This window comes from Glycine max, chromosome 13, assembly GCF_000004515.6.
Source record: "Glycine max cultivar Williams 82 chromosome 13, Glycine_max_v4.0, whole genome shotgun sequence".
NCBI lineage: Eukaryota > Viridiplantae > Streptophyta > Magnoliopsida > Fabales > Fabaceae > Glycine > Glycine max.
The window spans coordinates 28,050,791-28,062,413 of record NC_038249.2 but is presented as its reverse complement, the minus strand read 5'-3'; the positions used below and the strand labels follow the sequence as shown (position 1 = coordinate 28,062,413).

General features: G+C 33.2%; 2 protein-coding genes across 4 annotated transcripts; one reads left to right on the top strand and one right to left on the bottom strand.

Moving 5' to 3' along the window:
* Positions 1 to 244: 244 nt before the first annotated feature.
* LOC732620 (SNI1) lies at positions 245 to 6,248 on the top strand. 3 transcript variants are annotated; one of them, XR_417320.4, is made up of 17 exons: positions 245 to 577; positions 847 to 904; positions 1,182 to 1,275; positions 1,366 to 1,449; positions 1,566 to 1,655; positions 1,954 to 2,025; positions 2,438 to 2,507; positions 2,591 to 2,640; positions 2,878 to 3,090; positions 3,175 to 3,245; positions 3,368 to 3,437; positions 3,809 to 3,874; positions 4,023 to 4,175; positions 4,794 to 4,912; positions 5,214 to 5,290; positions 5,389 to 5,495; positions 5,994 to 6,248. XR_417320.4 is itself a non-coding variant. In XM_006593422.4 (16 exons), the coding sequence occupies exons 1-15, from the start codon at positions 463 to 465 to the stop codon at positions 5,284 to 5,286; spliced, it is 1,398 nt and encodes a 465-aa protein (XP_006593485.1). In that variant the 5' UTR covers positions 245 to 462; the 3' UTR covers positions 5,287 to 5,290; positions 5,994 to 6,248.
* A 341-nt stretch (positions 6,249 to 6,589) lies between these two features.
* LOC100777463 (peroxidase 19) lies at positions 6,590 to 11,623 on the bottom strand. The gene is made up of 3 exons (XM_003541465.5): positions 10,787 to 11,623; positions 10,158 to 10,358; positions 6,590 to 7,246 (listed from the first exon to the last, which is right to left on the bottom strand). The coding sequence occupies exons 1-3, from the start codon at positions 11,054 to 11,056 to the stop codon at positions 6,668 to 6,670; spliced, it is 1,050 nt and encodes a 349-aa protein (XP_003541513.1). The 5' UTR covers positions 11,057 to 11,623; the 3' UTR covers positions 6,590 to 6,667.

The window sequence follows — 11,623 nt, the reverse complement described above, 5'->3', positions numbered from 1 at the left end:
TACAAATACGATTTCATTGTACAAACAAAATTATATTTTTGTTCATTTTTTTTACATCCCTTTAGTAAATAATGGAATAAAAATCTATTATATAATTATACAACAAAATCATATTTCCATAAAAAAATATTTTGAGGAAAAAAATGTTAGAATTACTGGGATCAATGGCCAGAGACCAATAGCAATCCCCTTTTATAATTAAGCAACCGGCTTAAGTAACTTCAAACTCTATTTTGCTCATAATTTGGTAACGTTTACCAAATTTTAGCGGGAAGCCGAAGCAACTCCTTTTTTATTTTTTTTTACTAAATTTTCAAATTACAGTTTTATTAAATTTCTTAGGTTTGTGTGCGTCAAATTCTCAGCGACACCAGTAGTATGAACTATGAAAAATAGGTAATTCCTTTTCAGTTTTGTTTGCGAAGAAACGAACAAAAAAATAAGCAAAAGTGGGAGCGAAAAATGGAGAACCCTAGCAGTGGTGAAAGATGGAGCAGAGCAGGAATCGATGACAACATGCTGGCTATGTTTGATGCCTCCGAAACCAAGGATGTTCATCAAGATGCCCTAGATGACCGTACGAATCGCACTCTTTTTTTTATAAATAATTTTATATTTTGTTTTTCTTCCTATTTTCACTTGACACTCCACCGCGTTCGTGCCGACGAAGAAAATCGTTGTGTTTGGGCTAATTGCACTTTTGGGTAATCGGAAAAATTAAAACTTGTGTAGAAATTGGTTTTGGGTTTCTTTCGAAATAAAAAAATAACTATTTTATACATGAATGTTAAATGACCAAAAAAATGTTGTCTTTTTTTGCTTTCTTGTACGGGTTCATACATGCAGGGATTGCTTTTATTGATGCTGTTCGTGCTTCTTGTGAACATGGAAAACCGCCCACTTCGTAAGTCTTTTTCTATCAGTGTTTTTTTATCAGCAAATGTAAGTTTTTGTTAGCAGAAGGATTGAACTCGCGATCTTTTCCCTCTTCCCTTCTCCCCAAACCATCCAATTCACTTTATAGCTTCTCTTTTTCTATCAGTGTGAATGCGTAACACTGTGTTGTCCCATTTTTCACATATATGGTTTATTCTCCCCCATAAGCAAGTTGTGTTTGAGAGAGTAAATTGCATTTTGTGTCTAATACTGTCTACTAAGGTTTTATTTTTCACTTTGTCAAGAAAGATTTTTGGGGCAGTTTTCCACATGCTGAGGACAGGGAAGTCTCTAGAGTTGATTGTGGGAAGTTATAAGCTTCTGGTTGATTTAGACAAGGTATTTGGATGCCACATGAAACATGGCTTTCTATCTTTATATTCGTAGGTTGTGAATGTAACTGATAGCTCTACTTTTTTTTTGGTTTAGCACTTCCCTCGTGTGTATTTATCTGGCATGGATGATTCCCGATCATCATCTAACTCTCCATCAAAATTGGTTGTGGTTAAAGAGGTACAAATGAGTCTAAGTCATCTTAATCTGTTGTTTTTGTTCTATTCTTGGTAAACTTAATTGATATTATAGGATGGTGGTTGAACTTATTTGCAAATATAAAATTTTTCTGCTAGGCATGGGCTCCCATTATTGGTTTCGTGGATAAGGCCACTGCTGTTAGTGAAGCCGGTGACAAACAGTCTGGTGGATCTCTTGACCACTCTGTGAGTTGGTTTTTTCTGCACTCTATTTTGTTCTATAGTGTTTCTAGTTCTTCTTTGATTTAATTGCAGTGATTTTTGCTGTAAGGATGACATGTTTTCTTATATATGTGTGAGCCAAAATAATAGAAGTATTTCTTAACTTTTCTTGGTGAATTTAGTGTTCTTATGCCTTTCAATGTATGAGACAGAATTATTGCTTATTTTTCCTTAACTTTTTCTCTTTCCTTAAATTACATTTTTGATATTGAATTCTTAAACTCGTTTCTGTTCTTTACATTCTCCACCTACTTTACTTTAGAGCTTTCAAGCTCTGATTGAAGAGCTGGCTGAAATTTTATCTGAGACCAAATTTGAAGCAGCAAGCATGGAGGTTAGTTCACCGATGTTGTAAATTCCTGTCTAGAATTTCGTATACTTGTTTTGCATCTGTCTCTTAAGAGTAGAGACATATTAGTAATTTTTCATTTCCAACTGGGGTTATAATATGTGGTCTACTTGTAGCTATATTTTGCATTTACATGTTCTAGATTCCAGGCTTCTACCTTTCCCATGTGGTTATGTATTTATATTAAGCTTCAGTTCATAAGTTACAGATTAAGTTCATTTTTTTTTTACTTTATATATATATGGTGAGAAAGTCATTGCCATTCTTATACGAGTAGTGAGAGGAACAGTCTTAGCTATACAACCATCATGAATGGTCAAGATTAAATGCTAATTTAAGGCACATGACTTTTATGTGGTGGATGAGTGTCTAATTTCTTTACATAATCTTATTGCAGCCCTTGAGGAACATGTTAATCTTTCAGTACCTTGTCGTTGTTTTTGAGGATGATTTTCTACCTCGCAACGGTGTGTATGAAGTTAAACTCATCTCTGCAGTCACCGTGCCTTAAGAAACTACTTGTAAATTCTAAGTAGCTATTTTTTTGCAGCAACCTTGAACTGGAGCATGCAGAGGGAGTCTTTGCTCAGCCTGCTACTGGTATTTATTTTTTATGCCAAAAGTATATTGATCATATTGTGTAAAAGAAGAACTTGTGTGAGTAACCAATCAACAATTAAACATATTGATTTGGGTGCTAAGTATGTGAGAACTAATACTCTTCTTCCCATATGTCCTGTTGATGGGATCTTTATGCATCTTGATTCCGTCACCTTGAAAGGCTTCTTTTTCCTTCTTTTTTTTTGCCGAAATATATATCTTATTTAGTTTTTGCAGGGATCTAGGAAAATAAATTACAAAAGCTTGATGAAGTATTTCATGGCAATTCTGTGTCAACTATCTCAACTTCAAAGTGAACTCAGTAAACATCCAGTGCTTCAAGAAAGTTCTGAATCTAAGTTATCCAAAAATTGTCATACTGCACTATCTCTTGCTTTACATGGAGTATTAAAGGACACATGTGTCTCAATGGAGAAACTTCTAGTGATGGTATGTTCCTGAATTATTTTATTCATTGTATATGTGTAATTCAAATAAGGGCCTTGTTTCTTCTTACATTCTGAGTGATTTTAGATTATGGACCTTGATATGGCAAGGAAGATAGCAGATATTGAAGGTCACACTACAAGAGGAGACAGTCCAAGGTAATTTACTTTATTTTCGTTTCTTTACAATGTTGGAGCTTTGAGTTGATTTTCTTGTTTCTTTATAGGCCATGCTTCTGATGAATTACATGTGATATTGTATTTTGGTGCTTTTGGTACAGAACACCTTTGATGGACATAATTCTGGATGAACTCTCTTACAACAAAGATAGTGTCCCTGTTTTTCTTAAGGTGGCTCCCAAATACCATCTCTCTTCCCTTCCCCTCTCTGTTCCTCTCACACACTTCTCTTTCGTTGCTGATAACTGTCTGTATATGGGGCTAGATGAAGTAATAATGCTTAAGATTGGGTTATGCTTTACCTTTAAAAACCTTAGTGTGGACATATTTGCTGATCAAGTCGTAAATCAAACCAATCTCTATATAAGATACGAGGGTTTACCACTATTTATGTAGTATCTAATATTGGATTACTTGACAATGGATACTTCCTACTTGTGTAGGTACTAGTTAACCTTTCCAGGTTTCCATTTCAACTCATTTTTGGAGGGAGTTTTCTTGTGAATAATAGTTTTTTCTGCTTTTCATGAGAATGGCTTCAGATCTTCAGTGAATCTAAATGGAAGCTAGAAATAGTTGTGCAGTATCTGTGGAAATACATAACCAAGGTAATCAACTGGTAGACAGGTTGAAAATCTATCATACTTGCTTAATGATATATTTTCCTCCGCCTGAAAGGAAGGCTCTATTAGTTGTAGGCTAGTAGTTTCTGATAATCTCTTGATTTAACTACCTTTGTTTTATACAAAATTGCAGCCTTCTGTTCGTACCCGCAAGTCAAATGGTCATACTGAGGATGCAACATTTGATGGGGCTTTGAAGTGCTTTTCAAATAAAACTGGCACTAAGAGCTTAATAAAAAAAATTGGTGTAGATGTAGTTCAATTCCTTCTGGCTCATGGTTTTCAGGTACTTTTTTTTATTCAACAAATCAATGCACAATATATATTGATTTAAACAGAATATATTGTAGAGAAAAGGAATACGTTGCAGAATTGAGGATTGTGATACAAACCAAGAATAGAAGTAGGGAAAAGAAAGGTTTTATTGATAGAGTGAGATTGGACAGAAATTAGTAGAGATTTCTTCTCCAAGGATTTGTCCTTTCAGAAAGAGCAAAGCTCAATCTGCAAATTGATACAAGATAGAATGAAGTTTCTCCCCTCTTACATTCTCCTATATATTTAACTGCCTAATCCTCCTTAAGAAGAAACAAAGATGACAAAAAAAAGAACATCACAACTAAAGAAGGACAAACCCCTTGGCATAATAGACTAAAGAGCTTCCTTAATCCCAGAGGTGGGATAATGATCACTTTGATAGCTATTTATCTCATGGGATAGAGAGACTAACTAGAGGCTTTTCCATCCTTTTTTTTTTTCTGAAACCAGTCAATTTAGCAGTTGGGAAGCTAAAGTATTAGTTCACACTCCTTGAGAATTTGAGAGGCTTCTAAACTAGTTTTTTTTTTATTAAAAAAAAAAGGGTTCTAGTTCTTTTTTGAAATGGGTTTTTACTGGCTTTCAGGCTCACTTGTCAATATTGTCAAAAGGAAATGCTGGTGATAAACAAGGGGGAGACAGTGCTATTGTGGATTCGTGTCAGACTTTTATCTCTGCTTTTGATAGTTTGAGAAGCACAGATGCGTAAGGGGACCATTTATGAGGATTTTAATTTACACAATCCTTGCTTACTTTTTCTTTGTATGATTTGGGATATTATGTCTATTGATCATACTTATTTACTTACAAAGAACGATTACAAATTTGCAATTGCTAATAGTATATGAAACCGCTTTAGTTTGAGTTTCCTTCCATGCTCATTGAGTATACCAAAGCTTTGAACTGATCCTCTAATTCTTTTTTTTGGGGAGGGGGCTTGGGACCTGTGTGTTCCTTCTGTTTAGTATGTTGACAATTTTCTAATTAGTTGTTTGTCACGTTGTAGGCAAATGGAGATATTGTCTATAGGAAAAGAGGCACTATTTACTGCGGCAACTATTATCTTCATGAAATCATAGGAATGTAAGTAGCTTGATTGACTTGTTCTGTCTGATAATTAAGGATAAATTCATTCTGTCCGATAAAACTGTTTCGACTTGATAAACTCATTCTTTATGCAGAATCTAAGGCTTTAATGCATGAGATATACTTTGCCATGTGGGAAATTTTACCTCCTTGTCTGACTGAATGATAATATCCCAAACTATTATAGTAATTTTATTTTGAGGTAACTGCCTTCATAAGATCCTTGTCAATTTGATATCTTAAAAGACATGGGTGTTCGTGTTACTCCTGATATGAAATTTGATGCCGTGTTCAACGAAAATTTTAATTGCATCAGAACTGAGAACGAAAATCATATTAACTGTGACTTGAAGTAGAATGACAATGACTATCAAAGTGAGTATATGAAAAATTTAATTGCATGAGAACTGAGAATGACAATCATATTAATTGACTTGAAGTAGAATGACAATGACTAACAAAGTGAGTATATGCTACTCAACCTCATCACTAGATCTTTCATGAGTAATTGAAGGCACCCTGTTTACTTAACCACCATTGTTTCAGTCTGTAGAACTGCTTTCAGTTTGAATTTTGAGCAGGTTGGCTGTATATATCTTTGATTTCAATCTCTAACAAGTATAACCATATGTTTGTGTTTTAACATATGAAAACTTCTATCCTTATAATTTTTTTTTTTATATATTTACTTCTATTTCAGGCTATGCCACAACATTGTATAGAAAAGTACAGCCTCCTTGCAGCTTTATAGTCGTAGCTTAGGTGCTATGCTGGGTTTATTTTGCTCCAACTCCAAGTGATGCATAGGAGGTTTAATTTTGGCAATTGTTACAGATCTGACAAAACAATGCAGATGCAATTAGATTTGATACCATCTTGGAATTGTTTTTCTTCTTTTTCATAATGTAGCATTGCTGAACTCTAGAATTACACTGATGAATGAAATTCTTACTCAGAATGTGCAGTAAACTTAGTCCAACTTGACACTTTGATACCCCTATTTCAAACCTGATCTTCAAAAATCAATATCCTACAAACTATTGCAGTAACATTTTCTAGATTCAAGAGAAATGCTACCAACACTTTTTTGAACACTCTTGAATACAATATGGACTCTTGTGGAAATTACACGAAGGAAAAAATAAATAAAAGATTAATCTTAACAAATAATATCTAAACAACTATTGCATTTATAAATGCACAAAACAGTACTAACTTCTGTTCTATTTATAACAAACAAGTTGTAATATATTTTATATCACAACTTGTTTCTTATAAATAGGACCAGAGGCCATATCAAAATCAATAAAAGTTCCATTGAAGTCTCGTATCAGTTATAAATGCAAGAATTGTGTAAAAATTGCATCTCACTTCTCACATATGCATGCTACAATCTCTTCTTTTCTCCCCATGCCTTTTCCCTCTCACCACTTTCACCAAACTCAATTTGTCCATAGCCCCCACAAAAGCTTTAAAAAACTTCTGCTTGTCCTTTGCAAGATCCTCAACAATGGGCTTGGTTCGTGGGTCCAAAGCCAAGGTCTGGTCAGATGCCAACAAGCCCAACTTCTTTTGCAAGTTACCATAATAGGCATGGTCAAATAGGAATGGGGTAGTGGCATCAAAAGGGGCAACAATGTCAGAGTTTCCACCAAAGTTTGGACAATACATTCTAAGTACATGTAATAGTTTTGGGTCCATGTTTGGGTCCGGTTGAGCCTTGCCTCGGTAACTGTAGAGGCGGGCCACGAAGTTCTTGCAGTGGGCAAACCCTATTGTGTGGGCCCCTGATAGGGCTACTAGGTCTTGTGTGGTTAGACCCTTTGAGGTGAAGAGTTTGATGAGTTGATCAACGGTGGAGTTTGCATGAGGGATGTTGGAGGCCACCCTTGATGCCGTTGATATCTTTCCATCCCATCTTCCCTTCTTCACTTGGTAATAGGGCCCTCCTGCCTTTGTCAGATTACACCAAATCAATCATTGGTTTCCATTACAAAGATAGTAATATATCCTTTTAATACATTCTTTTTTGAAAATATTTTTATTATTAATTAAAATTCATTAAAAATTACATAACTTTGTAGATCTCATCTTCCCTTCTTCCAGGCGATTTAGATTCTCTCAATTTCTTTTATTACTAAGTTTTTTGAGATCATAAATGTCACCTTTTATAAAGTATGTATCATCTTTATTTTATTTATTATCTTAAAAATTTATGAAATGAAAGAAATGAAGGAAAAAAAGAAATGGAGAAGACCCATTTCCCTTCACTTGGTAGTAGACACTAATTCTTTTTCTTTTTTCACTGGTAATTCTTTTTCCTTTTTGAAATCACACATATTAGTACACAGAATTGTAGACTAAAACAAAATCAAATATGTACTACTTGAATCAATCACATGTTGACTAATTTGATGTGACAATCTTGTCACTTTTGGTAGCAATCAGATAATAAAAAAGTTCTTGCCGTAGAACTAGCAAGCATTTTGTTATACAATGCTGGGTTCATTTTATTCTCTTAACTGTATTAAGAAAATCTAATTCAAGTCTTTAAAATGTAGAGGAATAACATGATTGACGATATCTTTTTTTTTTTTTTATCATACTTCACAATCATATAAATCAATGACAATGTTTTCATAAAAAAAAAAACCAATAACAATGAGTAATTGCATTTGAATAGTTAAATTTTATGACAAACTTGTCAGTTTGATGAAAAAGAATAATAGAAAACCTTTCATTATTAACCAGAACTTCATTAAGCAAAATTTTTAATTGCAACAAATTTAGATGAAGACCTGAGAATTTGTGGGAATGGGATTATTTTTCACATTCAATTTTATAAACAATAACAGGGTGGGATCCGCCACATTCTCTTTTAATTAAATTTAGATTTAGATGAAGTTTCTTAACTATTCATTAGATACAGGCTTGGTTTGGTTATAATTTTTATTTGGAAAAGTGATTTGGTTATAATTGGAAAGATCAAAACTAAACTAACAAAATTCTCTACAATGGCATTCATAAATTTGTTTATAATTAAAGAACCAAATAAAACCAAAACCAATCTTTATTAATTCAGTTTGGTTTGGTCAGCCTTTTTTTATCGACCTCTTTTTCTTCTTCTTAGAAAAACACAAATTTGGCTCTACTCTCACCTCCAAATAATAAATTAACTTTTAAAATTCAATAAAAACAATACTAAGTTAAAATATAATTATCCATAAACATGTAAATTATAGAAAAAAACTATAACTAATTTATTATTGATGGTGCAGGATTCCTAGTTTCCTACATATATCAATATGATATGGCATAGAAGAAAAGGACAACACAAAAACTTAGACCTAAGATTAAGAAGCAACGTTGTGTCTGGTGCCCAAATAATCCAAACATAAAAGTACAAAAGTTGAGCTGTTTTGGAGTCTATCATTATGCCCAAATAATACTGAGCAATTCATGACAATGTGAAAACAAATTTAAATTGACTTTATGCGGAATCAATACACGAAACAGCCACTATGTTAACTGTTTAAAACTGCAATTAATATTATACGAAGGACATGTTCTTATTTTCGTGTAGGAAAACACTTAGACCAAGACCAACTTGTCCGTTTCCTCTTTCTAGAGCTAAATTAAATGACTTCGGATAATCTACAATTGAGACCAGCCTGTCCCAATGCCTAATGCATTCTGTCCTTTTTACTAGGCAAAATAAAATAAAAATATTAACATAAGAGTATCTTTTTTAGTCATTATGATATTGTAAAGTATCTTTTAATTTTTTATCATATTTTTTTCATTCAAAAAAATTTAAACCTATAATTTTATTTAAAAAGACCAAATTCAATTTTACTCGAACTAACTTACCAAAAACCAGATACTAATATCCTAAAATACTAAAATATATTATTTTAAGGAATAGTTTTCTTAAAAATACTTTTTCATACTAAGGCTTGGGGATTAAACTCATACTCGATCAAGAAGTAGAGTTATTTGACAATCATAAGGTAATCCGTTAGCTCTTTTGTCTTTGTTTAGGAAGAAAAAAATAATTGGCCATATTGTCTTTCTCAATTTTCCCTTTTTCATTCTACAGTGTAAGAAGCTATTTCTAGCAACTAATATCCAATTTCTTTATACATAAATTATATAATATCCAATGTCATCATAAGTGACAGACAGATATGCTGTAATAAATCTAGGACACCTTTTCCCAAGTACCATAAGACTATTATACGCCTAAATTTTTATAACTTTTTTTGGCATTGGAATTCTATAATATAATTGGGAGGAGGGTGGACACTTGTTTTTTCATTTTTTTCTTCTTCTATATAAACGGTATGGAAGCAAAGCTGCTATGTAAGAAACACAGAAGATGCACTAGTGAAAGGAGAAGGAAACCACTCAGAAAATAAAACTAGAAAAGCACAATATGGATGTCTGCGGTCAATTTTAGTGGGCCAAACTTGGTTACTTCAAAGAGCACTACATCAACTTTTAAAATTAGGCATGCTTTGAATTTGTATTGCATGTGAACTGATACCTATGAATTATAATGTGTCAAGAGGAAGAAACCAAAAGGCAGAGGTGGAATGAAAATAATAGATAAATAAAAAAGAAAATAGTTTATGCACCAATAATATAAAGAATTTTACACTGTAATCTAATTATAAATATCATTTATAATTAGTTTGTAAATTTTTGTCCTAACTACTCTAAAAGTCATATTTTATTCGTTATCATGAATTTAATTCGTTTACGGTGTAAAACTTTCTTACACTTACAATTCACTCACACTATATAAAAATTGAACTCAAAACTAAAATATATGATAAGCATGATAGGAATTGCAACAACTTACCAGGTGAACATAATCTCTGGCTGCAATTACAAGAATGTCCGCACATGACACCACACCAGGGCACTTTCTCTCCACTTGTTCCTTAGCCTTTCTCACAGTCTCAAAAGCTTCCACCTTCAAGTCTCTATTATCCTCTGCATCTTTCTCTGCCAACTCCTTGCTCCCAGGCTTTGATGCTATTAAAATTGATGCATCACAACCCTGCACTCACCCATTCAAGAGTTATCATACCCCCAAAGAAGAAAAAAATAGCAACCCACTACAAAATTCACCCCCAAACATGGATGAATACTGACACATTTTTTCTAAAAAAAACTTAACTAGTGGATCAACACTAGAAAATAAGTTTTTTTAAGAGGGCTAGCAATGCATTTTCTAACACTCAATTATTAGTTAAAATTCGTTAAAAGTTACAAAATTATAAGTGAGACTCATTAAATATGAACTGGAATCTATGAAATTTTATAATTTCTAATAAACTTTGATCAATAGTAAAAAGTCTATTCCAAAGTGTATCAGAAAGTATATTGTCAGCATTTCTCTTTGAAATAATTTAGGAAAACAAGCCTATGCATGCATGCAAGTGCAAAGATGAATAATTTTTTTGAGGGGGTTGGAATTGGTCTTACTCCTACAAAACAATCATGGAAGAGGAGACGAATGGTGGCAGGGCCAGAAACAGGTGATTCTTTGAATTGTTGAGAGGTGACTGAGCCAACAAGCTGTTCTACCTGAGGGCATGATTTGGCATAGTAACTTACTGAGAGCTGGCGAGGGGGGCGTGTAGTGTTGGCATGTATTGCTAAGGAAGATGAAGAATTTCCACACAAGATGAAGAAAACAAAGAAAGATGTGAATAGAAATGAAAAAGAAGTGGTAGCAAAAGAAGGGAGAGACATGAGTTTAGGACAAAGAAAAGGGAAGAGTGAGTTGTAGAAGACCAAAAGTGAAGGCAAAGATTGAATGTTTTCTTTAGGGATATAGATAGATGGTCAAATCAGAATAAGAGGGGTTTAAATATTAGATGGAATCATATCCCGTGAGTCTCAGAAGAGAAAAACGAAGCTGAATTAATTGTTGGTATCTAATGCAGAAAGGGTCCTGACAACCCAAAAAAAGAAATTAATAAAAATCTGTAAGACATAAAGTAGACTTGAAGTCCAACTATCTGATAATGCTACATTTTCTTTTTTCAATCATAAAGGGTTTTTGTTTGGTCAATTGCATATAGGATCTCTACCTAGATGGATCGTGTCACTTTTTGATGATATTTGAACTTTCTCTAGGTTGAAAATTGAAATAATCAGTGATGGTTGAGATTAAAGGAAAACTGTGGTTTATCAATTACCACTAATTGTTTTGAAAACAGTAAAATAAAAAGGAGATATAAAGTTAACTCAATCGTTGGAGAATGATGAAAGGGAGAAGGATTATGGATTCAAATAACCTAAATGATATTTCTAACA

Excerpts from the sequence above, each read along its gene's own strand:
- LOC100777463 (XM_003541465.5), bottom strand. The coding sequence starts at position 11,056 with ATGTCTCTCCCTTCTTTTGCTACCACTTCTTTTTCATTTCTATTCACA. Across the intron at positions 10,359-10,786 it reads TCCATGATTGTTTTGTAGGA|GGTTGTGATGCATCAATTTT; the intron begins GTAAGACCAATT and ends GGGTGAGTGCAG. Across the intron at positions 7,247-10,157 it reads CCAGAGATTATGTTCACCTG|GCAGGAGGGCCCTATTACCA; the intron begins GTAAGTTGTTGC and ends AATCTGACAAAG.
- LOC732620 (XM_006593422.4), top strand. The coding sequence starts at position 463 with ATGGAGAACCCTAGCAGTGGTGAAAGATGGAGCAGAGCAGGAATCGAT. Across the intron at positions 1,276-1,365 it reads TTCTGGTTGATTTAGACAAG|CACTTCCCTCGTGTGTATTT; the intron begins GTATTTGGATGC and ends TTTTTGGTTTAG. Across the intron at positions 4,913-5,213 it reads AGTTTGAGAAGCACAGATGC|GCAAATGGAGATATTGTCTA; the intron begins GTAAGGGGACCA and ends GTCACGTTGTAG.